The following is a 26,606-nucleotide window of genomic DNA, read 5'->3' on the forward strand; positions in this document are numbered from 1 at the left end:
GTCCTTTAACTCCCACATTAACCCTGGAGAACCCAAGAACCCTTTTCTTCTTTGGAAAATTATGAACTATGCATTAAATGACTGCTATAAGTTCACTGAACACCAACATATCCACTTTTTCAATTTTAACCCTTTATTCCCTAATTTAGGATTAGGAAAATAATCAGTTAACCACACAGCTACATTTAACAATGCTTTTTTTGCTTTATTTGTTGCATGTTAGAACTGGATTTCAAATGTACAAACACACTTTGGCCAATGGAAACAAGAACACAAGGCCAAAAAACCCACACCATGGGTCTTTGCTTATCAAAAAATCTGTTCTGCTAGAGAGAGGAACTCACACTAGACATTGTGGTAGTCTTTGAAACAATTTCTTTTTTTGTTGATGCAGAGAGGAACTGCACATTTCTCACAGTGCATTTCAGTTTTGAGGTCCTTGCACAGAGCACATCGACGGCAATTTACTTATTATATATATTTATATATAAAATAAGTAATAAGTTATTATATTATTATAGTTATTATAAGTATTAATCTCTGGCCTTGTACTACTGAGGTAACTTAGTAAAATATATTATACAAATGAATTTATTTCAAGGCTTTAGCCAAATACAGGACTGTCACCATTCTCCATCTACAAAGTCACTCAAAGAACCAAAGGGTCATTTTTTAACCGACACACCCAGAGGGTCGTTTTTGGCCCATCGTTTTTTGAACTAGCTCAGAGTTGCTAATTTATCCAAAAGGAATATAAAACGTACTTCTAGGCATTTTGCAAGCTAATACTAAATAGATTAACAAAAAATACACAATTTTACCAACCACTGGTTTGCTGAGAAGACGATTTTGTTTGGGAAGGTTTCCAGCTCAATGAAACAGCATGTGGTCAGTCATCTTGTCACTACCACTCTGGCTCATGTCAGTTCAATATTCATCCACTAAGTGTCTCTATGCAGGGGTCAGAAGTGGCACTCTGGGTTTTTGAAGTTAAATTTGACAATTTTTTTTATGTTTGTTCATTTTGGGTGGCAGCAATTAACAGCGGCCAAATTTGACCCCGTGGGTTCTCCAGGGTTAAACAGATTTCTAGAACTGCCTTTTTCCATCTACTAATGCTGCTAAAATCAGGTCCATCATATCCACTGATGATGCAGAAAAATTTGTCACTTCTAGGTTGGACTATTGTAACTCCTTATTATCAGGCTGCCCCAATAAGTCCTTAAAGACTCTCCAGCTGGTCCAGAACGCTGCTGCTCCTGTTCTGACCAGAACTAAGAGAAGAGACCACATTTCTCCTGTACTGGCTTCTCTTCACTGGCTTCCAGTAAAATCTAGAATAGAGTTTAAAATCCTTCTCCTCACCTCCAAAGCTCTTAATGTTCAGGCTCCATCATCTCTTAAAGAGCTCATAGTACCGTACTACCCCACTAGAGCACTGCGCTCCCAGACTGCAGGTCTACTGGTGGTTCCTAAAGTCCTCTAAAGTAGTGATGGAGCCAGAGCTTTCAGCTATCAGGCTCCTCTCCTGTGGAACCTCCTTCCAGTTTGGGTTCGGGGGGCAGACACCCTCTCTACATTTAAGAGTAGACTAAAAACCTTCCTTTTTGACAAAGCATATATTTAAGGGCTGGCTCAGGCCTTAGACCAGCCCCTAGTTATGCTGCTATAGGCTCAGACTGCTGGGGGACTCCCATGATGCACTGGGCTCCTCTATTCTCTCTCCTCCTCTTCCTCTCCATCATTATGTCTCATGTCAGCCAAATGTCTGCCTCTAACTTGGTATCTTCCCCGGAGCCTTTCTGTGCTTTCTCATCTCTCAGGTTCCTGTGGATCCTGGTCCTGGTTCTCCTGCTGTGGTTCTCTGGTTCCTGTGGATCCTGTGGATCCTGTGGATCCTGGTCCTGGCCCTGCTGATGTGGTTCTGTGGTTCCTGTGGGTCCTGGTACCGGTCCCGCTGATGTGGTTCTCTGGTTCCTGTGGATCCTGGTTCTGCTGATGTGGTTCTCAGGTTCCTGTGGATCCTGGTTCTGCTGATGTGGTTCTCTGGTTCCTGTGGATCCTGGTCCTGGTCCTGCTGATGTGGTTCTCTGGTTCCTATGGATCCTGGTCCCGGTCCCACTGATGTGGTTCTCTGGTTCCTGTGGATCCTGGTCCTGGTCCTGCTGATGTGGTTCCCTGGTTCCTATGGATCCTGGTCCTGGTCCCGCTGATGTGGTTCTCCATCAGCCAATGGATGTGCGTCTGTCCGAGGCTCCAGCCTGTCCGTCCTTGGGAGCTGGATCTCTCCTTCACTGTGGTGCTCCTGGAGGTTTCTCTTTTCCCACTGGGTTTTTTGAGTTTTTCCTTCCCGAAGAAGGAGGGTCATAAAGGGCAGGTGATGCCTCGGACTGATCCACTGGACTGATCCACTGGACTGATCCACTGGCCTCATCGACTGCTGGACTCTTTATTAGATTGTTTGTTCGCTTACACTTGTTTATTTCAGTGAACTTTGTAAAGCACTGTGAGACACTCTGTTGTGATATTGGGCTATACAAATAAAATTGAATTGAATTGAATTGAATTGAATTGAATTGAATTGAATTGAAAGGGGAGTCCTCCCGTTAAAGGGGAGTTCTTCCTCCACTGGGTCCTAATCTAATCTCTGAGCTGCTCTGTGGGGATTCTTGAATCCTTCCTGTTGAATTCCTGAATCTTTGGTCTCTGAATGAAAGAGTTTGTTCTGAGCTGCTCTTTATGGAAACAGTCTGAGAGAAACACTGCTGTGACCTGGAGCTGGAGAGAGAAACACTGACTGATTGATGATGATGATTACTGTTGTCACTGTTTTCACCATGTTTTCACCATGTTTTCACTGTTATTTCTTTGTGTTTTCACCATGTTTTCACTGTTATTTCTTTGTGTTTTCACCATGTTTTCACTGTTATTTCTTTGTTTTCACCATGTTTTCACTGTTATTTCTTTGTGTTTTCACCATGTTTTCACTGTTATTTCTTTGTTTTCACCATGTTTTCAAAGTGTTTTCACTGTTATTTCTTTGTGTTTTCACCATGTTTTCAGTGTTTTCACTGTTATTTCTTTGTTTTCACCATGTTTTCAATGTGTTTTCACTGTTATTTCTTTGTGTTTTCACCATGTTTTCAGTTATTTCTTTGTGATTTCACCATGTTTTCAAAGTGTTTTCACTGTTATTTCTTTGTGATTTCACCATGTTTTCACTGTTATTTCTTTGTTTTCACCATGTTTTCACTGTTATTTCTTTGTTTTCACCATGTTTTCAAAGTGTTTTCACTGTTATTTCTTTGTGTTTTCACCATGTTTTCACTGTTATTTCTTTGTTTTCACCATGTTTTCAAAGTGTTTTCACTGTTATTTCTTTGTGATTTCACCATGTTTTCACTGTTATTTCTTTGTCTTTTCACCATGTTTTCACTGTTATTTCTTTGTTTTCACCATGTTTTCACTGTTATTTCTTTGTGTTTTCACCATGTTTTCACTGTTATTTCTTTGTTTTCACCATGTTTTCAAAGTGTTTTCACTGTTATTTCTTTGTGTTTTCACCATGTTTTCACTGTTATTTCTTTGTTTTCAAAGTGTTTTCACTGTTATTTCTTTGTGATTTCACCATGTTTTCACTGTTATTTCTTTGTTTTCACCATGTTTTCACTGTTATTTCTTTGTGTTTTCACCATGTTTTCACTGTTATTTCTTTGTGTTTTCACCATGTTTTCAAAGTGTTTTCACTGTTATTTCTTTGTGTTTTCACCATGTTTTCACTGTTATTTCTTTGTGTTTTCACCATGTTTTCACTGTTATTTCTTTGTTTTCACCATGTTTTAAAGTGTTTTCACTGTTATTTCTTTGTTTTCACCATGTTTTCACTGTTATTTCTTTGTGTTTTCACCATGTTTTCACTGTTATTTCTTTGTGATTTCACCATGTTTTCAAAGTGTTTTCACTGTTATTTTTTTTTTTTCACCATGTTTTCAATGTGTTTTCACTGTTATTTCTTTGTGATTTCACCATGTTTTCACTGTTATTTCTTTGTGTTTTCACCATGTTTTCAAAGTGTTTTCACTGTTATTTCTTTGTGTTTTCACCATGTTTTCAAAGTGTTTTCACTGTTATTTCTTTGTGTTTTCACCATGTTTTCACTGTTATTTCTTTGTGTTTTCACCATGTTTTCAAAGTGTTTTCACTGTTATTTCTTTGTGATTTCACCATGTTTTCAAAGTGTTTTCACTGTTATTTCTTTGTGATTTCACCATGTTTTCAATGTGTTTTCACTGTTATTTCTTTGTGTTTTCACCATGTTTTCAAAGTGTTTTCACTATTATTTCTTTGTGATTTCACCATGTTTTCAAAGTGTTTTCACTGTTATTTCTTTGTTTTCACCATGTTTTCAAAGTGTTTTCACCTTTATTTCTTTGTTTTCACCATGTTTTCAATGTGTTTTCACTGTTATTTCTTTTTGTTTTCACCATGTTTTCACTGTTATTTCTTTGTGTTTTCACCATGTTTTCAAAGTGTTTTCACTGTTATTTCTTTGTGATTTCACCATGTTTTCACTGTTATTTCTTTATGTTTTCACTGTTATTTCTTTGTTTTCACCATGTTTTCAAAGTGTTTTCACTGTTATTTCTTTGTGATTTCACCATGTTTTCAATGTTTTCACTGTTATTTCTTTGTGTTTTCACCATGTTTTCACCATGTTTTCACTGTTATTTCTTTGTGTTTTCACCATGTTTTCACTGTTATTTCTTTGTGTTTTCACCATGTTTTCACTGTTATTTCTTTGTGATTTCACCATGTTTTCAAAGTGTTTTCACTGTTATTTCTTTGTGTTTTCACCATGTTTTCAATGTGTTTTCACTGTTATTTCTTTGTGTTTTCACCATGTTTTCACTGTTATTTCTTTGTTTTCACCATGTTTTCAAAGTGTTTTCACTGTTATTTCTTTGTGTTTTCACCATGTTTTCACTGTTATTTCTTTGTGTTTTCACCATGTTTTCACTGTTATTTCTTTGTGATTTCACCATGTTTTCAAAGTGTTTTCACTGTTATTTCTTTGTGTTTTCACCATGTTTTCAATGTGTTTTCACTGTTATTTCTTTGTGTTTTCACCATGTTTTCACTGTTATTTCTTTGTTTTCACCATGTTTTCAAAGTGTTTTCACTGTTATTTCTTTGTGATTTCACCATGTTTTCACTGTTATTTCTTTGTGTTTTCACCATGTTTTCACTGTTATTTCTTTGTGTTTTCACCATGTTTTCAAAGTGTTTTCACTGTTATTTCTTTGTGTTTTCACCATGTTTTCAAAGTGTTTTCACTGTTATTTCTTTGTGATTTCACCATGTTTTCAAAGTGTTTTCACTGTTATTTCTTTGTGATTTCACCATGTTTTCACTGTTATTTCTTTGTGTTTTCACCATGTTTTCACTGTTATTTCTTTGTTTTCACCATGTTTTAAAGTGTTTTCACTGTTATTTCTTTGTTTTCACCATGTTTTCACTGTTATTTCTTTGTGTTTTCACCATGTTTTCACTGTTATTTCTTTGTGAGTTCACCATGTTTTCAAAGTGTTTTCACTGTTATTTCTTTGTGTTTTCACCATGTTTTCACTGTTATTTCTTTGTGTTTTCACCATGTTTTCAAAGTGTTTTCACTGTTATTTCTTTGTGTTTTCACCATGTTTTCACTGTTATTTCTTTGTGTTTTCACCATGTTTTCAAAGTGTTTTCACTGTTATTTCTTTGTGATTTCACCATGTTTTCACTGTTATTTCTTTGTTTTCACCATGTTTTCACTGTTATTTCTTTGTGATTTCACCATGTTTTCAAAGTGTTTTCACTGTTATTTCTTTGTGTTTTCACCATGTTTTCACTGTTATTTCTTTGTTTTCACCATGTTTTCAAAGTGTTTTCACTGTTATTTCTTTGTGATTTCACCATGTTTTCACTTATTTCTTTGTGTTTTCACCATGTTTTCACTGTTATTTCTTTGTTTTCACCATGTTTTCACTGTTATTTCTTTGTGTTTTCACCATGTTTTCACTGTTATTTCTTTGTTTTCACCATGTTTTCAATGTGTTTTCACTGTTATTTCTTTGTGATTTCACCATGTTTTCACTGTTATTTCTTTGTGTTTTCACCATGTTTTCAAAGTGTTTTCACTGTTATTTCTTTGTGTTTTCACCATGTTTTCACTGTTATTTCTTTGTGTTTTCACCATGTTTTCAAAGTGTTTTCACTGTTATTTCTTTGTGTTTTCACCATGTTTTCACTGTTATTTCTTTGTGTTTTCACCATGTTTTCAAAGTGTTTTCACTGTTATTTCTTTGTGTTTTCACCATGTTTTCACTGTTATTTCTTTGTGTTTTCACCATGTTTTCAAAGTGTTTTCACTGTTATTTCTTTGTGATTTCACCATGTTTTCACTGTTATTTCTTTGTTTTCACCATGTTTTCACTGTTATTTCTTTGTGTTTTCACCATGTTTTCAAAGTGTTTTCACTGTTATTTCTTTGTGTTTTCACCATGTTTTCACTGTTATTTCTTTGTTTTCACCATGTTTTCAAAGTGTTTTCACTGTTATTTCTTTGTGTTTTCACCATGTTTTCACTGTTATTTCTTTGTTTTCACCATGTTTTCAAAGTGTTTTCACTGTTATTTCTTTGTTTTCACCATGTTTTCACTGTTATTTCTTTGTGTTTTCACCATGTTTTCACTGTTATTTCTTTGTGTTTTCACCATGTTTTCAAAGTGTTTTCACTGTTATTTCTTTGTGTTTTCACCATGTTTTCAAAGTGTTTTCACTGTTATTTCTTTGTGTTTTCACCATGTTTTCAAAGTGTTTTCACTGTTATTTCTTTGTGATTTCACCATGTTTTCAAAGTGTTTTCACTGTTATTTCTTTGTGATTTCACCGTTTTCAAAGTGTTTTCACTGTTATTTCTTTGTGATTTCACCATGTTTTCACTGTTATTTCTTTGTGTTTTCACCATGTTTTCACTGTTATTTCTTTGTTTTCACCATGTTTTAAAGTGTTTTCACTGTTATTTCTTTGTTTTCACCATGTTTTCACTGTTATTTCTTTGTGATTTCACCATGTTTTCAAAGTGTTTTCACTGTTATTTCTTTGTTTTCACCATGTTTTCAATGTGTTTTCACTGTTATTTCTTTGTGATTTCACCATGTTTTCACTGTTATTTCTTTGTGTTTTCACCATGTTTTCAAAGTGTTTTCACTGTTATTTCTTTGTGTTTTCACCATGTTTTCACTGTTATTTCTTTGTGTTTTCACCATGTTTTCAAAGTGTTTTCACTGTTATTTCTTTGTGTTTTCACCATGTTTTCACTGTTATTTCTTTGTGTTTTCACCATGTTTTCAAAGTGTTTTCACTGTTATTTCTTTGTGTTTTCACCATGTTTTCACTATTATTTCTTTGTGATTTCACCATGTTTTCAAAGTGTTTTCACTGTTATTTCTTTGTTTTCACCATGTTTTCAAAGTGTTTTCACCTTTATTTCTTTGTTTTCACCATGTTTTCAATGTGTTTTCACTGTTATTTCTTTGTGTTTTCACCATGTTTTCACTGTTATTTCTTTGTGTTTTCACCATGTTTTCAAAGTGTTTTCACTGTTATTTCTTTGTGATTTCACCATGTTTTCACTGTTATTTCTTTATGTTTTCACTGTTATTTCTTTGTTTTCACCATGTTTTCAAAGTGTTTTCACTGTTATTTCTTTGTGATTTCACCATGTTTTCAATGTTTTCACTGTTATTTCTTTGTGTTTTCACCATGTTTTCACCATGTTTTCACTGTTATTTCTTTGTGTTTTCACCATGTTTTCACTGTTATTTCTTTGTGTTTTCACCATGTTTTCACTGTTATTTCTTTGTGATTTCACCATGTTTTCAAAGTGTTTTCACTGTTATTTCTTTGTGTTTTCACCATGTTTTCAATGTGTTTTCACTGTTATTTCTTTGTGTTTTCACCATGTTTTCACTGTTATTTCTTTGTTTTCACCATGTTTTCAATGTTTTCACTGTTATTTCTTTGTGTTTTCACCATGTTTTCAAAGTGTTTTCACTGTTATTTCTTTGTGTTTTCACCATGTTTTCACTGTTATTTCTTTGTGTTTTCACCATGTTTTCACTGTTATTTCTTTGTGTTTTCACCATGTTTTCAAAGTGTTTTCACTGTTATTTCTTTGTGTTTTCACCATGTTTTCACTGTTATTTCTTTGTGTTTTCACCATGTTTTCACTGTTATTTCTTTGTGATTTCACCATGTTTTCAAAGTGTTTTCACTGTTATTTCTTTGTGTTTTCACCATGTTTTCAATGTGTTTTCACTGTTATTTCTTTGTGTTTTCACCATGTTTTCACTGTTATTTCTTTGTTTTCACCATGTTTTCAATGTTTTCACTGTTATTTCTTTGTGTTTTCACCATGTTTTCACTGTTATTTCTTTGTGTTTTCACCATGTTTTCAAAGTGTTTTCACTGTTATTTCTTTGTGTTTTCACCATGTTTTCACTGTTATTTCTTTGTTTTCACCATGTTTTCACTGTTATTTCTTTGTGTTTTCACCATGTTTTCACTGTTATTTCTTTGTGATTTCACCATGTTTTCAATGTGTTTTCACTGTTATTTCTTTGTGTTTTTACCATCTTTTTACTGTGATTGCACTATGTTTTCACTGTGCTTTGACCATGTTTTTAATGTGATATCACCATGTTTGACTGTGATTTTAGCAAGTTTTCACCATGTTTGACTGTGATTTTACCAAGTTTTCACTGTGATTTAACCATGTTTTCACTGTTATTTCTTCATGTTTTTACCATGTTTTCACTTTGATTTAAACATGTTTTCACTGTGGATTTAGTTTTCACCATGTTTTCACTGTTTTTTCACCGTATTTCCACCATGTTTTCACCGTGGATTTACCGTTTCCACCATGTTTTCAATGTTTTCACTGTTATTTCTTTGTGTTTTCACCATGTTTTCAAAGTGTTTTCACTGTTATTTCTTTGTGTTTTCACCATGTTTTCACTGTTATTTCTTTGTGTTTTCACCATGTTTTCACTGTTATTTCTTTGTGTTTTCACCATGTTTTCAAAGTGTTTTCACTGTTATTTCTTTGTGTTTTCACCATGTTTTCACTGTTATTTCTTTGTGTTTTCACCATGTTTTCACTGTTATTTCTTTGTGATTTCACCATGTTTTCAAAGTGTTTTCACTGTTATTTCTTTGTGTTTTCACCATGTTTTCAATGTGTTTTCACTGTTATTTCTTTGTGTTTTCACCATGTTTTCACTGTTATTTCTTTGTTTTCACCATGTTTTCAATGTTTTCACTGTTATTTCTTTGTGTTTTCACCATGTTTTCACTGTTATTTCTTTGTGTTTTCACCATGTTTTCAAAGTGTTTTCACTGTTATTTCTTTGTGTTTTCACCATGTTTTCACTGTTATTTCTTTGTTTTCACCATGTTTTCACTGTTATTTCTTTGTGTTTTCACCATGTTTTCACTGTTATTTCTTTGTGATTTCACCATGTTTTCAATGTGTTTTCACTGTTATTTCTTTGTGTTTTTACCATCTTTTTACTGTGATTGCACTATGTTTTCACTGTGCTTTGACCATGTTTTTAATGTGATATCACCATGTTTGACTGTGATTTTAGCAAGTTTTCACCATGTTTGACTGTGATTTTACCAAGTTTTCACTGTGATTTAACCATGTTTTCACTGTTATTTCTTCATGTTTTTACCATGTTTTCACTTTGATTTAAACATGTTTTCACTGTGGATTTAGTTTTCACCATGTTTTCACTGTTTTTTCACCGTATTTCCACCATGTTTTCACCGTGGATTTACCGTTTCCACCATGTTTTCACTGTTTTTTCACCTCCACCATGTTTTCACGATGAGTTAACCATGTTTTCACCGTGGATTTAGTGTTTTCACCACGTTTCACTGTTTTCACCATGTTTCACTATGACTTAACCATGTTTTTAATGTGATTTGGCAATGTTTTCATTGTGGTTGAACCATGCTTTCAGCATATTTTCACCATGTTTCTACTGTGATTTAACCATGTTTTCACTGTTATTTCTTCATGTTTTCTCTGTGATTTAACCATGTTTTCACAGTTTTTTCACCGTATTTTCACCATGTTTTCACTGTCACTTAATCATGTTTCCACTGTTATTTCTTCGTGTTTTCATCATGTTTCCACTGTGACTTAACCATGACTTCACTGTGATATGACCATGTCTTTAATGTGATTTCACACCATGTTTTCACTATGAGTTAACCATGTTTTCACCGTGGATTTACTGTTATTTCAGTTATATCTTCCCCGGAGCATTTCTGTAATTTTCTCATCCCTCAAATTCCTGTGGGAATATAACAGTCCTGGTCCTGGTTCTCCTGCTGTGGTTCTCTGGTTCCTATGGATTCTGGTCCTAGTCTGGCTGCTGTGGTTCTCTGGTTCCTGTGGATTGTGGTCCTGGTTCTCCTGCTGTGGTTCATCAGCCACCGACACTTTTTACTGATATTAGTCCTGTTATTATTATTCACATATTAACTATTTTCATGTTTTTACCTGCTATCATGTTGATCAGTATCAGTCAGATTGATCAGTACTGTAGTTACTGTTAGTATTTTAGTTTCTGTTTCTCTCTCTCTCTCTCTCTCTCTCTCTCCAACCTCGACCCAACTTGGACCCCGACAGAAAGCCTCTGAGCCTGGTTCTGTTCAAGTTTTCTTCCCGTTAAAGGGGAGTTTTACCCGTTAAAGGGGAGTTCTCCCCGTTAAAAGGGAGTTCATCCTGTTAAAGGGGAGTTCCCCCCGTTAAAGTGGAGTTATCCCCGTTAAAGGGGAGTTCTCCCCGTTAAAAGGGAGTTCATCCTGTTAAAGGGGAGTTCCCCCCGTTAAAGTGGAGTTATCCCCGTTAAAGGGGAGTTCTTCCTCCACTGTGTCCTAATCTAATCTCTGAGCTGCTCTGTGGGGATTCTTGAATCCTTCCTGTTGAATTCCTGAATCTTTGGTCTCTGAATGAAAGAGTTTGTTCTGAGCTGCTCTTTATTTATGTAAAGCACTATGAGACACTCTGTTGTGATATTGGGCTATACAAATAAAATTGAATTGAATTGAATTGAATTGAATTATGGAAACAGTCTGACCTGGAGCTGGAGAGAGAAACACTGAGTGATTGATTTATTGATTGATAAGTATGTATGTATGTATATTTTAGCTGTTCAGGCTTCAGTTTTTAGATCTTTTTTTAAGCATCTGTTTTTATTGTGAAGCACATTGTAGCTTGTTTTCCAAAGGTGCTGTGCCAATACAGTGATTATTATTAGTATTGATTCTGTCTTCAGTCCTCAAACAGGAGGACACGAGAGCTTCCTGTTTGCAGCTGCAGGTTAATCCGTGTGTGTGTGTGTGTCTGTAATGATCAGCATGCTGACCAGGCGAGTGTGTGTGAGTGATATAAAGCAGCTCTGTGAGTCTGATCAGCTGTTAGAAAGCTGCCATCCTCCTGCTGCTCATCACTGCTCTCAGGTCAGTCTGCTTCTCCTCTCTCATGTTCACATGTTCACGGGACGTGTTATTCACACTGGCTGCTAACAGATGCCTCCTCATGATGAAGCTTTACATCATCTGTGTGAGCGCAGTGACTCCTTCTGTGTGTGTGTATTTAACACACACACACACGTGTATATGTAGTATAGATAAACACAAAATGTGAACTTGTCCTTTAACAGTCGTCCCTGTCGGTTTGTAGATGTTTGTTTGAAATTGAGGCGTTAATTTCTGTAAAAACTGTCATGTCGTATTTAAAGGACGGGTCACCCTGGGGGGGTTGGGACCGTCCTGACCTGGTTAGTTAGACCACAGAGTCCAGTCTGACCTGTGTGAGGCGTCATGTGACATCTCGTGTGCTGCAGGTCGTCTCTTCAGGCCATCGCCATGAGTCCCAAACACATCGTCTTTAAGAAGGTTTCCCGCGACAAGTCGGTAAGTCCTGCTTAGTTCTGATATGGGGGGGAACTCCAGGACCCCAGGATCCTGACTTTCCTGTGACATCTGTCCTTCAGGTGACCGTCTACCTGGCCAAGAGGGACTTCGTGGATCACTGTGACTTTGTGGACCCAGTCGGTGAGTTCCTGGCAAAGCTTTTAAAGCCTTTAAAGATGGAGACTGAGAAACATAAGCATGTCACACACACTCAGAGGGGGCTGTTCGCTAAACTAGGCTAACCTCTTCCCCCTGCTTACAGTCTATGTGCTAAGCTAGGCTAACCCCCCCCAGCTGACCGTCTGTGTCTTGTTTCAGACGGAGTCGTTCTGATCGACCCGGCGCAGCTCAAAGGAAAGAAAGGTCAGTTCCCGTGTGTTAGCATGATATGTGTTATTGTGACGTGTGTTAATGTGATGTGTGTGTGTGAGACCAGTGTACGTGATGCTGTCGTGTACGTTCCGGTACGGCCGTCAGGACATGGATGTGATGGGCGTGGCCTTCAGACGGGACCTGTTTCTGGTCACGCGGCAGGTTTACCCCGAGCTGCAGGACAAAGAGCAGCTGACTCACACCAAGATCCAGCAGAAGCTGCTCCGCAAGCTGGGAGACAACGCCTTCCCCTTCTTCTTCGAGGTGAGACACTCACACAGAGACAGGCCCTCTGGGTCTCTGGTCCAGATCCCAGGTCTCAGGTCCAGGTCTCAGGCCCTCCCTCCTCTTCGGCTGCTGGTGGGCTGACAGACGTCTGTGTTTGTGTTTCAGTTTCCAGACAACCTGCCATGTTCTGTGGCGCTGCAGCCGGGACCTTCTGACGTGGGAAAGGTAACGACAGTAGAAGGTGTTGAAGCGTCCGTGTCAGAATAACTGATGACTGACTGACTATGTGTGTGTGTGTGTGTGACAGAAATGTGCGGTGGAGTTTGAGGTCAAAGCTTTCTGTGGAGAAAACCAGGACGAGAAGATCGACAAGCAGTTCAGTAGCTGTTTATTATTCATGTTCTTATCATTAGCATTATTATCAGTGTTATCGTCATCATTATTATTGTTGATGATTAATGAGCTCCTGTCTGTCTGTCTGTCTGTCTGCCTGTCTCTGTAGGAGTTCAGTCCGTCTCACCATCAGGAAGATCCAGTTCAGTCCAGAGGACACCAAAGTCGTCCCCGTGGCTGAGACCACCTTTGAGTTCCTGATGTCTGAGAAACCGCTGCACGTCAAGATGAGCCTGCCCAAGGAGGTGAGACAGGCAGGGAGACAGACAGGTGGGTCAGAGAGACCTCTGTCTCTCTCTGCCCTGTCTTTCTCTTTCTGACTCGTCTGTCTCTCTCTGACCCATCTGTCTGCAGACCTTCTATCATGGGGAACCAGTCAAAGCCAGCGTGGAGATCACCAACTCGTCTAGCAGGAACATTAAAGACATCAGTGTGTCAGGTGACGTCATACATGTAGTTTCCAACACGGCTGCTCAGACAGAGCGTCTGACCTGACCTGTATGACCTGCGTGACATGTATGACCTGCGTGACTTGTGTGACATGTATGACCTGTGACCTGTATGACCTGTATGACCTGCGTGACCTGTGTGACCTGCGTGACTTGCGTGACATGTATGACCTGTGACCTGTATGACCTGTGACCTGTATGACCTGCATGACATGTATGACCTGTGACCTGCGTGACCTGTGACCTGTATGACCTGTATGACCTGCATGACCTGTGTGACCTGCGTGACCTGTATGACCTGCGTGACCTGTGACATGTATGACCTGTGTGACTTGTATGACCTGTATGACCTGTGACATGTATGACCTGTGTGACCTGTGACCTGTATGACCTGTGACATGTATGACCTGTATGACCTGTGACCTGTATGACCTGTATGACCTGTATGACCTGTGACATGTATGACCTGTGACCTGTATGACCTGTATGACCTGTATGACCTGTGACATGTATGACCTGTATGACCTGTGACCTGTATGACCTGTATGACCTGTATGACCTGTATGACCTGTGACATGTATGACCTGTGTGACCTGTGACCTGTATGACCTGTATGACCTGTGACCTGTATGACCTGTATGACCTGTATGACCTGTGACATGTATGACCTGTATGACCTGTGACATGTATGACCTGTATGACCTGTGACCTGTATGACCTGTATGACCTGTATGACCTGTGACATGTATGACCTGTGTGACCTGTGACCTGTATGACCTGTGACATGTATGACCTGTGTGACCTGTGACCTGTGACCTGTATGACCTGCGTGACCTGTGACCTGTGACCTGTGACCTGTATGACCTGTGACATGTATGACCTGTGTGACCTGTGACCTGTGACCTGTATGACCTGCGTGACCCACCGAGTCTGACGTGTCCTTTTCTGTCTTTGTCCAGTTGAACAGGTGACGAACGTTGTTCTTTACTCTAACGACAAATACGTCAAATCAGTGGCCAAAGAGGAGACCAGGTGAGACCTCTGCTCGCCTGTGGGCCTGGGGGGCTTTTATTTTGGCGCTCTGCTCGCCTGTGGGCCTGGGGGGCTTTTATTTTGGCGCTCTGCTCGCCTGTGGGCCTGGGGGGCTTTTATTTTGGTGCTCTGCTTGCCTGTGGGCCTGGGGGAGATTAATTTACACACACTGAAGATCAGATTTCTTTTCTTTGTCTTTTAATATCTGAGCTGTTTTATTTTGAAAAGACAAAGCTGGAAGAGCAAACGCAACATAAATGTGTCCCCCCCCTGTGCCCCCTTTTAATTTACACACACTGAAGATCAGATTTCTTTTCTTTGTCTTTTAATATCTGAGCTGTTTTATTTTGAAAAGACAAAGCTGGAAGAGCAAACGCAACATAAATGTGTCCCCCCCCTGTGCCCCCTGCAGTGACTGCGCCCCCTCTGGGACCACTCTGAAGAAGGACTACACTCTGTATCCTCTGCTGGCTCACAACAAGGACCGGAGAGGACTCGCTCTGGACGGACGACTGAAGCACGAAGACACCAACCTGGCTTCATCCAGCATGTAGGAGACACACTGAGTGTCTGTCTGTTTGTGTCTCTGTCTCTTTGTATCTTTGTGTCTCTGTCTGTTTGTATCTTTGTGTCTCTGTCTGTTTTTGTCTCTGTCTCTTTGTCTCTTTGTGTCTTTGTCTGTTTGTGTCTCTGTCTCTTTGTCTCTTTGTGTCTCTGTCTCTTTGTGTCTCTGTCTGTTTTTGTCTCTGTCTCTTTGTATCTTTGTGTCTCTGTCTGTTTGTGTCTCTGTCTCTTTGTCTGTTTGTCTCTGTCTGTGTCTCTGTCTCTTTGTCTCTTTGTGACTCTGTCTGTTTGTGTCTCTGTCTGTTTGTGTCTCTGTCTCTTTGTGACTCTGTCTCTTTGTGTCTCTGTCTGTTTGTGTCTCTGTCTCTTTGTGTCTCTGTCTCTTTGAGTCTTTGTGTCTCTGTCTCTTTGAGTCTCTGAGTCTTTGTCCCTTTGTCTCTTTGTGTCCCAGAGTGAAGCAGGAGGTGCTGAAGGAGGTCCAGGGGATGCTTGTCTTCTACAGGGTCGTGGTGAAGATGATTGCCTCTGGGTGAGTGTGAACTGCTTGGCATGCTGGGAGGTCAGCTGACAGATTATCATAGTCTGAGGTGGACGTAGCCTTCGTGTCTGACGAGCCTTAAAGCTGAGCCTCTAGTGTCCAGCAGGGGGCGACTCCGCTGGCTCCAAACAGGAGTCTGATTGGATGGAAGTCAATGAGGAAATGAGGCGACTTCTCTCCTGATTTATCAGCTCAGTGAACAGTTTCTGCTCTCAGTCTCTAGTTTACAGTCTTCTTCAGCACAGCAGGATGTTCATTTAGTCAATTGTGGCCCATAAAGCCAAATTTTCAGGCCTCAAAACAGCGTCCACAAACCAACGAGTGCCATGTCACCATGGCTACATCCACTTTTGTTATACAGTATGTATTTATATATGGAGATAGTGTACACCGTGACATCACTGTACACCGTGACATCACTGTACACTGTGACATCACAGAACTGAAAACAAACGGTCCCTGAACTCATCGTCTCTCTCTCCTCTGTTTACACTGACAGCACCATTGGATCCAGGTAACCACTAACTACATCACTATTACTAGTACTACTAACACTACTTGTACTACAACTACTAATACTGTTACTACGACTAGTACTCTACACTCTACTGCAGTGGTCGGCAACTAGCAGCCCGCGGGCCAAGATTGGCCCGCCGCCAATAATACCTGGCCCGCCAGGTGAAATTAGGCGGTCGCCTAGAGCACCAGCAGCTGGAGGGGCGCTGCCCGTAATAATTTGCATCCCCTAGTGGCGCCCCCCGCCCGTCCGCAGATGCACGCACCCCCTCCCCCGCCCCGTTCGGCGCTCCTGAGACACACGCATACCCCCCCCCCCACCCGCCATTGAGTTGGTCAGAAAAAATTTGGCCCTAGGCCAAACTTAGTTGCCGACCCCTGCTCTACTGTGTGTGTATGGTCCCATAACCTCATATACTGTGTCTGTTTATACTGTCATATAATGTGTTCTGATGTCAATGGAAACATCAGATGTGGCCAACGTGTGTGTGTGTGTGTGTGTGTGTGTGTGTGTGTGTGTGTGTGTGTGTGTGTGTTACAGTGAGGTGTCGCTGGAGCTTCCATTCAGACTGATGCATCCTAAACCTGAACCAGGTAAAGACACTCCTCCCCCTCCTCCTCTGTCTCCTCTCGCTGTGTATATGTGTCTGCAGGTAACACAACACCTGTACACACATTTCGTCCACAGTGTGTGTGTGTGTGTGTGTGTGTGTGTGTTAAGCAGCTTGTTGTGTGTTGCTGTCAGCAGTAACCTGCTGCATCCTGATGATTAATCTCCAGATTACTGCTGATCACTACAGATTAAACACACACACACACAGACACGTGTGCCTGTGTGTGTGTGTGTGTGTGTGTGTGTGTGTGTGTGTGTGTGTGTGTGTGTGTGTCCTCACTCCTCCTCTCAGGTGATGAAGGTGATGACTGACCTGTCTGTTTTCCTTCCTCTCCTGTCTGACCTCCAGCGAAGGAAAGGTGAGACCCTCTGTTGCTCTGACATCAAGCTCCAGCCATGCTGGGCTCATCCTGTCTACCTGTCTACCTGTCTACCTGTTCAGTCTGTCCACCTGTCTACCTGTTCAATCAGTCTACCTGTTCAGTCTGTCTACCTGTCTACCTGTTCAATCTGTCTACCTGTCTACCTGTTCAATCTGTCTACCTGTTCAGTCTGTCTACCTGTTCAATCTGTCTACCTGTCTACCTGTTCAGTCTGTCCACCTGTCTACCTGTTCAATCAGTCTACCTGTTCAGTCTGTGTACCTGTCTACCTGTTCAATCTGTCTACCTGTTCAATCTGTCTACCTGTTCAGTCTGTCTACCTGTTCAATCTGTCTACCTGTCTACCTGTTCAGTCTGTCCACCTGTCTACCTGTTCAATCAGTCTACCTGTTCAGTCTGTCTACCTGTCTACCTGTTCAGTCTGTCTACCTGTCTACCTGTTCAGTCTGTCTACCTGTTCAGTCTATCTACCTGTCTGCCTGTTCAATCTGTCTGCCTGTCCAATCTGTCTTACCTGTCCCACCTGTACCTGTCAGGTGGGACAGGTGGGACAGTCCATCAACAGCCAGTCACATCATAGAGCTCTGCTTAGATCACAACACATACATCTTTTCATCAGGGCTGAGGGTCTAACCTGGGATCAGTGATTATCTGACCTGAGATCAGTGAACAGAGAGCAGCAGCCTGTTTTTGACATGCAGGTCTGGGAGCCCGTCCAGACTCTAAGACGCCATCTGAGGCTCACCTGTTGTCCCGGTGATCCTCCAGGTGTTCATCTGATGTCTGAGACTCTCCCTCCGTGAAATGATCCTTCGACTGATCTTATCGGAGGAAACGGCCTCACCGTCCCACTTTCACCTGTTTACCGCCACCTGACACCTGGTGGCGACCGCAGGCCTCAGATCGGATCAGATCAGGAGCTGAATCATCCTGACTGTTAGACAGCGACAACAAAACCACACGTCAGCCTGTTAGATAACCACACAGCCAGCACACTTAACTAGAGCAGCTAGTTAGTGATACCAGATTTAACAAGATAAAAGATGTCGGCTAGTTAGTTATCCAGTTAATTTAACAATGTGAAGGAGGGCAACTAGTTTGTTATCCAACAAGTAAAGGAATTAGTTATAATTAGTCAGTTATCCAGTGAATTGAACTCTGTAAAGGGGTTGGTCCTTTTAGGAGAAACTGAAGAAACAGACTGAGGTTACAATAGTAACTAAGCTACCCCCCCCCACACACACACACACACACACACACACACTCACAGGTGTGGGCAGGGTTAAACCACCTGACTAACCTGTCCCCTCTTCCTGTCCTCAGCGAATCAGACGACATGGTGTTTGAAGAGTTTAAACGCGCCTACCTGAAGGGCGTCGTCTACGGAGATGATGACGAGTCACCCACCGAGGCGTAGACTACAAAGATGGCCGCCGCAGAGCAGGCTGTCCCCACCGTTCGTCTGCCAGCCGATGTTTCCTCATGATGTGAACACAGGACGAGTTCACACCTGTGGAGAGCTTTTATTGTGAAAAAATGCTTGTTACAGTGAGTGTAGGTGAGGAGCCTAAATGGTGCTCCAGGTTTATGAGCTGTTAGCTGTAGCTATCAGAGCGGACGCTGCTGATGGCCATTACGTAATGTCTAACTGACATAGAGCTGCTGTTCGCGTTCGTGCTGAGCTGTTTCCTCTCATACGGCAGTCAGGGCTTCGTAGTGTGTACTTGTACTGTGATCAGTTTTATAATTACTGCCTTCAGTAACTCTGAATGTTAACAGTCCAGTCAGCCTCAGTAGAATTAAACATCCATGAAAATAAAGATCAGCCCAGCACGACGTCCATGTATAAAATAAATCAGTAATTAAGAGATTAAATTGTTCTCTTGATAGAATGACTCATCATGTGTGTGTGATATCAATCAATCAATCAACTCACAGCAGCGTTTCTCTCAGACTGTTTCCATAAAGAGCAGCTCAGAACAAACTCTTTCATTCAGAGACCAAAGATTCAGGAATTCAACAGGAAGGATTCAAGAATCCCCACAGAGCAGCTCAGAGATTAGATTAGGACCCAGTGGAGGAAGAACTCCCCTTTAATGGGGAGAAACCTCGACAGAACCTATGTAATGTTTATCTCTGTAATGTCAGGTTCTACTTCCTGCTAGCATAACGTTAGCTTTGTGGCTAGCAGTTGAGCCAAAGGGTTCTATGAGCTGAGCTTTTGTCTGCGGCTCGTCCTATTTACTCAAGTAGTGAACAACCATTGCAGATGAACCTGATGGGAAGGTGATGCCTGCTCCAGGTATTAGTCAGACTCTCAGATGTTACCAGGGAAACAGAGTTATGGCTCATGAAAAACTTTAGATTTGTTTTTTCTTTCTTGTGGTATCAGAGGGAGTCTGAGGTCCCGTCGTCCACTAACGTATGACCGTGAACTCCTCATTGGACGACATCCCTTTCACATACATATAAATACAGGTCGTAATATTTCTATAGAGATGCAGAGTAATGTGATTAAGATGAAGATGGATGTGATGAACTGCTACTTGATTATCACCATCATCTTATTGGTTCATTGATTCAGTGACACACAAACAGCTGAAGGTTTATTTCCCTCTTTTATTTTTTAGAAACCATATTCAAAACTTTTTCTGTCTACGTTGAAGCTGAGCAACAGAAGATCATCACACCATCGACATCAAACCAAAACACAAATCACATTTGATCCAGAAGCTGCTGCTGTGTGTTTGCAGAGAGCCAGCTCATACAGAACCCCCCCCCCATCCCCCCCCGGGTTTAGTGTCCTCTCCTCAGGTATCAGGTACGAAGAGCACCAGGATCACAGATTGGTTGTTGTGACATGAGCTGTTCGGAGGCCGTTTGAGGCTTGAACACACCTGCAGACTCAGGTGTTCTTTGTTCCTTTGTTGGAGGACGGAGACCCGCCCGGCCGAGACAATGTGAACATAAAGCGAGCTCGTATGGCTTTACAGCGGTGATACAGGCTCGGGGTCGGGGGACCGGATGGCAGTAAAAAATCACACCTGCATCCACACAAAGATGGAGATGAGCGAGGAGATAGTCAGGATGTTATTCTAGCAGAGGGAGGCGCTCCTCATTCAGAGCTCTTTCATTCAAACTGCTGCAGATTTAATCACAAGAAAACACGACCAGGAACGAACAGAATCACCTGTGGTGTCAACAAACATTTCAGCTCAGTGGGTTTCTTTGGCAAATAAAAAAAGACAAATCACAGAGAAATGCTCTGAAGCGTCTGAGGGCGCCAGGGTCTGATGGGCACGCTCTGGCGAGCAAAGACGCCCTTAAATGGGTCCTCCAGGTGAGCACAGCTGGTTCTTTCATCCGTCAGCAGGCAGATGAGCATCTGTCTGATTAATCTAAAGGTGGAGCGTCAAAGGTTAACAATAGCACGGCGCCTTGTCTACAATAATTTATTTTGCCTACTACAGGTGACCACAAGCAATTTATTCATCACTAAAGCTAATTGGAGCCCCCACCAGCAGGTGAGGTCGGGGGCTCAGTGGTGGCGTACCCAGGTAGGCTGCCCCAGCTGTGTCCACCCTCAGGCAGGGTCATGGGGGGCATGGGGGCTCTGAGTAAGGCCATGTCACATGTGTCTGGGTGAAGCAGGAAGCCCGAGAAGGTGCTGCTGGTCTCACTGCCGGCATACATGCCGTTAGTGACCAAATCCTTCACCTGGATCCACACCCTGTCACCACGGGCCAGGTGCAGGATGACTGAGTGGGAGGTGGTCCCCAACACTTCAGGGTTTGTGGTTTTGATGATTGGCACAAAATTATGGAAGATGCCAACTTTGAGGACTCGTTGATAGACGCTGAGGTGGTAGCTGAAGACATAGGTGCCGTTGACGGGGGCGGTGTAGAGGCCTGTGCTTGGGTCATAACCCCCCTGGAGGTTGTAGTGGACATAGGAGAAGACCACAGGGGCATTTGGCGGAGGGTAGCTGGACGTCAGCCCTGCAGCGAAGGCGGACTGGATGCTGGGCATACAGGGACCAGGAGGCCCCATCATCCCCATCATCCCCATGTCCCCCTTATCCCCCTGTACCCCTCTCGGCCCCGCAGCCCCCGTCTGTCCCTGGTCCCCCGTGTCTCCCTTATCCCCCTTCTGACCCGGACCTCCGTCTGTTCCATCTGTACAATTACAGTCCCCTGGGGGACCTGGCTCTCCGTTCTCACCCACAGGTCCAGGGACACCAGGGAGACCCAGATCACCCATGTCTCCCTTCACGCCTTTGGGTCCTATCAGTCCTGTGGGACCCAACAGACCTCTGGGTCCTACAGGGCCAGGCATACCGGGTGGTCCTGGGGGGCCCTGGCTGGGCTCACAGGCATGTGGACAGACCCCGTCATCTCCTTTAGGACCCTTGTCCCCCGGGCGGCCCTCCAGACCCTGCTCACCTTTGTCACCTGCAGGACAACAAACACCGTCTCAGAATCTGGATCTGAGTCCTGCAGGATCAATGGCACTGAAGTACCTGGTAACTTGGTCTCACCTTTGAAGCCTCGGCTTCCTTTGGGCCCCATAAAACCCTGGGCTCCTCGGTCCCCCTTGTCACCTTCGTCTCCTTTCTGTCCTGGGGGGTCAAACACAGAGGCAGCCAGAGGACACACGGCGTATCAGAGCGGTATTAGCAGTCCAGGTAGAAGTAGAAGTTGTACATGGAGGTTTCAGCTCATGTTGTGAAAGCAGAGGATGACAGGAAGCTGCTTACCTTTGACCCCAGGTCTGCCCACAAACCCTGGAGGACCTCTAAACCCTGTTAGCCCTCTTCTCCCTGGACTGCCTGGACTACCTGAGACAGAGGGACGGACAGGGACATGTTCAGTCACCTTTTAGGGTTCATCTCTTCTCTTCTTAGGGTTCATCAAGGCAGATAACAGACCAGCATAAGATTGGTCCAGGACCAATGGAAGACTGGTTCAGGACCAACACCCCAGGGGTGGGGTACCAGCCTGTGATGTGAGTATTATGGATTATAACTGTACTAACACAGTCTTGTGTCGACATACGCAGGTGTTTGTGGGTTGGCGGTATCTTACCTGGCAGTCCGTGGTCTCCTTGGTCTCCTTTGGGCCCCCGGCTGCTCTGGCACTGTGTGCACAGACAGAACCAGGGCATCTGGTCCTGGGGCTGTATCAGCCGGCAGTAGTCCTCTAGGCTCCCCGTCACGTTGTCTTCACCGGGGTAAAAGAAAAAGCGTCCGGTTGGGCCCACAGGCTGGTCAGGAGGAGTGGGGGGAGGGTAGCGGGGGGGCACCCCGCCATCTGGGGAGACGGGCTCTGGCATCGCCACGACAACAGGGAGGTAAACCGCGATGAAGAGGAAGTGAAGAGGAAAGGTGGACATTGTCTGCAGAGAGAGGACAGGTTCCCATCAGACACCTCACAGTTGTTATTCTGTTTCCTGTTTGTCGTCTTTAGTGTGAAATCTTTTAAAATTGGAAGTTTAATGAATAATTAAAGGTGTCACTCACCGAACCGCTGCGTCTCCCAGGTACCTGCAGACTGACTCACCTGTCCCACTGACAGCCGCTAATAAAACACCTGGACTCCGCCCACACTGCCAGGTGTGTGTGTGTGTGTGTGAAAGTAGGTCTGTGTTCTTGTCTTTTATTGTATAATGTGACCTGATTAACACACACAGGTGTCACCTTAACTCACATGATCAGCATGGTGAGTGTTAGATAACGTGTCACAATGTAACATACAAATAACATGACACCGCTCACTGACCTTCATCATCATCATCATCATCCTCACTGTTTCCTGTCCGAGGACCAAACTCAGAGTAAAGGATGTGATGACGTGTCACATCGGGGGTCAGGGGCCAGGTGTGAAAGGAGACCACCAAGTGTGAACAGAGACCTCCAGGTGTGATAAATGAGCTGCAGGTGTGATCAGAGACCTCCAAGTGTGATCAGAGACCTCCAGGTGTGAAAAGAGACCTCCAGGTGTGAAAAGAGACCACCAGGTGTGATCAGAGACCACCAGGTGTGAAAAGAGACCTCCAGGTGTGAAAAGAGACCACCAGGTGTGATCAGAGACCACCAGGTGTGATCAGAGACCTCCAGGTGTGATAAATGATTGATGACAACGGGCTCCTATTCTGTCTGCGTCCCGTCTGTTTCCATGGTAACCTGTCCTCAATGTTGGACCACGTCAAGTCAAAGTAACATGATCACATGATCCACTTTCACACATGATCTTTTGAACATGTGTGAAAGTGACCTGCTTCCTGGAGGTGGTTCTGATCCCTCTTTCATGTGTAAGCTGACCTGTGGGAACTTCAGAGGCTCAGGTGTAACCGTGATCCTACCCGCGGACCCACCCGCTGAACGCCGTCACCGGATCCGCCACACACACCTGCACAGGTGTGAATAGTGCCGAGTCCTGGGAATCAGGGTGGGAGAATCCAAGTAGGTCAGCTGGTGTGGTCATATAGGGCATCAAGTGACCCCCCCACCTGAGCCAGGTGAGTGCTCCAGCATCTTAACTATGTTCCATCTGTAAAACATCAGAAACATGTTCCTGGAGTCACGCGTGTCAAATGATTCACATGTGCAAACATGTTAAAGAACACATAAAGAACATGTGACGTGAATGTGACAGATGAGATTCAGTTTTAACACGTCAAACATGATACATTCATACAGTCAACAGACCTGATCGATAGGTCGATCAGACCTGATCAGACCTGATCGATAGGTCGATCAGACCTGATCGATAGGTCGATCAAACCTGATCAAACCTGATCAATAGGTCGATCAAACCTGATCAGTAGGTCGATCGAACCTGATCAATAGATCAATCAGGCCACTTGATGGTTGAAGGTACAGAAATCGGCTGTGATTGGCTGAGACTGACTGAGCTCCTCTGATTGGTTGTTATGAGTGTTGATTTGTCCTGACGATCCTCCACAGACCGATGAACCGGTTAACTGGTTACATAGTTAACCGGTTAACTGGTTCACAGTGTGTGTGTGGATCACAGAAAACAAAAACCAGACACACACACTGTGTAGTACTGTGTAGTACTCTGTGTAGTTCTCTGTGATCTCTGACAGTGTAGTACTCAGTACTCTGTGTAGTACTCTGTGTAGTACTTAGTACTCTGTGTAGTACTCTGTAGTACTCTGTGTAGTACTCTGTAGTAGTACTCTGTAGTACTCTGTAGTAGTACTCTGTAGTACTCTGTTGTACTCTGTGTAGTACTCTGTAGTAGTACTCTGTAGTACTCTGTAGTAGTACTCTGTAGTACTCTGTTGTACTCTGTGTAGTACTCTGTAGTAGTACTCTGTAGTACTATGTAGTACTGAGGGTCAGAACAGTCCTCTGCTGGACGCAGTGACCTCAGAGGTCACATGACACGAGGAGTGCGGCTGAGGAGACGGTAACCAGGAAGTGACTGATCAGTTCAGATAGAACATCAGGACCGGGGGGGGCGACCCCCCTCAGCTCCGCTCCTCTGAAGATGCACTTCTTCTTCTTCTTCATGCGTCTGGTCGGTGAGTGCGCTGACACTTGACTCACCTGTCGTCCCTCAGCAGGTAACAGGAACAAAAAGGACCCGATGCGCCGCGTGACGTCGGGTCAGGACCGATCTCAGGTCCCGTGTGCCGAGAGTCGCCGACGGGTGTTTAGAGTGGGATCTGGACGATTCTCCCTCATTGAAATACGGATGTTCTTTAGCCCATAAACATGAATTAACAAATCAACAGGTGTGAACAAAGATGGAGACCTAACCCTAACGGACGAGGTCACCGGTTCACTTTACTGCAGGCTTCACAAAGAGAGCCGGACGAGCCAGGCTGAGAGCGCCACCTGCCTGTGGCCAGCAAACGTTAGAAGTCCTCCTCCTTCTGCAGGGGGGGACCTCAGGACTCGATCATCTTCGAAAAAAACAAAAAAAACTACTTCTTCAATTTTTTCACTTTTCACTTGAGACACTTTTTACATTTGTATTTAATGTTTGTATCGTTGAGTCAGCTGCTTATAACAGCAGATCATCTGCATAGAGAGACACTCTGTTCCTCTGACTGTTCTCCAGTGTGACAGAGACACAGGACGGACCGGACACACGGACACGCGGACACACGGACACACGGCGGTGGAACATAATTCATTGGTTAGCACTGATGCTTCAGGTGAGGCACATAACAGGAGAGTCCACGATACGAGTTCTGGTCCAAATCCGAATATCTCCAGTACTGCGATCAACTACGGCTGCTCAGCACTCACCTTCTCTGTATCCAAGGAGACCACCAACCACGGAGCACCACCTCCAAAGACCACGGAGCACCACTTCAGGAGACCACGGAGCACCACCTCCAAAGACCACGAGCACAACCTCAGGAGACCACGAACACCACCTCCAAAGACCACGAGCACCACCTCCAAAGACCACGAGCACCACCTCAGGAGACCACGAGCACCACCTCAGGAGACCACTCCCTCATCCAGGAGTGGATGTCACCAAGGTGTCTGTGTGTCAGTAAACACTGATGAAGCCTGTGAGGAAGCTCCCTGCTGTCCTGCTAACCTGTCTGTCTAACCCTCACCCTGTCTAACCCTCTCCCTGTCTAACCCTCACCCTGTCTAACCCTCACCCAGTGACTCTACTGTCTAACCCTCACCCAGTGACTCTACTGTCTAACCCTCATCCTGTCTAACCCTCACCCTGTCTAACCCTCACCCAGTGACTCTACTGTCTAACCCTCACCCTGTCTAACCCTCACCCAGTGACTCTACTGTCTAACCCTCACCCTGTCTAACCCTCACCCAGTGACTCTACTGTCTAACCCTCACCCTGTCTAACCCTCACCCAGTGACTCTACTGTCTAACCCTCTCCCTGTCTAACCCTCACCCAGTGACTCTACTGTCTAACCCTAACCCTGTCTAACCCTCACCCTGTCTAACCCTCACCCAGTGACTCTACTGTCTAACCCTCACCCTGTCTAACCCTCACCCAGTGACTCTACTGTCTAACCCTCACCCTGTCTAACCCTCACCCAGTGACTCTACTGTCTAACCCTCTCCCTGTCTAACCCTCACCCAGTGACTCTACTGTCTAACCCTCTCCCTGTCTAACCCTCACCCAGTGACTCTACTGTCTAACCCTCTCCCTGTCTAACCCTCACCCAGTGACTCTACTGTCTAACCCTCACCCTGTCTAACCCTCACCCAGTGACTCTACTGTCTAACCCTCACCCTGTCTAACCCTCACCCAGTGACTCTACTGTCTAACCCTCTCCCTGTCTAACCCTCACCCAGTGACTCTACTGTCTAACCCTAACCCTGTCTAACCCTCACTCTGTCTAACTGTCTGTGGAGGAGCTGGTTGCAGTACTCGGTCTGACCACCAGAGGTCAGCCAGCGCCCCTCCTCTCCTGCCATGTGATGTCCGGTCTCCGCCGCCGGGGGGCGCTCCCTGCTCTGCTTGTCCCG

General features: G+C 43.4%; 2 protein-coding genes across 2 annotated transcripts; one reads left to right on the forward strand and one right to left on the reverse strand.

The window, feature by feature from the left end:
- The first annotated feature begins 11,958 nt into the window (after nucleotides 1-11,958).
- Nucleotides 11,959-18,541, forward strand: LOC139199727 (S-arrestin-like). Its single transcript, XM_070828854.1, has 15 exons — nucleotides 11,959-12,030; nucleotides 12,111-12,171; nucleotides 12,349-12,393; nucleotides 12,467-12,666; nucleotides 12,796-12,855; nucleotides 12,938-13,005; nucleotides 13,133-13,268; nucleotides 13,378-13,462; nucleotides 14,432-14,504; nucleotides 14,917-15,054; nucleotides 15,520-15,597; nucleotides 16,106-16,120; nucleotides 16,664-16,716; nucleotides 17,085-17,094; nucleotides 18,442-18,541. Exons 1-15 carry the CDS (start codon nucleotides 11,983-11,985, stop codon nucleotides 18,533-18,535), a joined length of 1,164 nt encoding a protein of 387 aa, XP_070684955.1. The 5' UTR covers nucleotides 11,959-11,982; the 3' UTR covers nucleotides 18,536-18,541.
- Nucleotides 18,542-19,917: 1,376 nt separating this feature from the next.
- On the reverse strand, nucleotides 19,918-22,530 carry LOC139200467 (complement C1q and tumor necrosis factor-related protein 9-like). The gene is made up of 4 exons (XM_070829769.1): nucleotides 22,203-22,530; nucleotides 21,875-21,955; nucleotides 21,656-21,736; nucleotides 19,918-21,569 (listed from the first exon to the last, which is right to left on the reverse strand). Exons 1-4 carry the CDS (start codon nucleotides 22,507-22,509, stop codon nucleotides 20,620-20,622), a joined length of 1,419 nt encoding a protein of 472 aa, XP_070685870.1. The 5' UTR covers nucleotides 22,510-22,530; the 3' UTR covers nucleotides 19,918-20,619.
- Nucleotides 22,531-26,606: the final 4,076 nt, after the last annotated feature.

This window comes from Pempheris klunzingeri, chromosome 4 (assembly GCF_042242105.1).
Source record: "Pempheris klunzingeri isolate RE-2024b chromosome 4, fPemKlu1.hap1, whole genome shotgun sequence".
NCBI lineage: Eukaryota > Metazoa > Chordata > Actinopteri > Acropomatiformes > Pempheridae > Pempheris > Pempheris klunzingeri.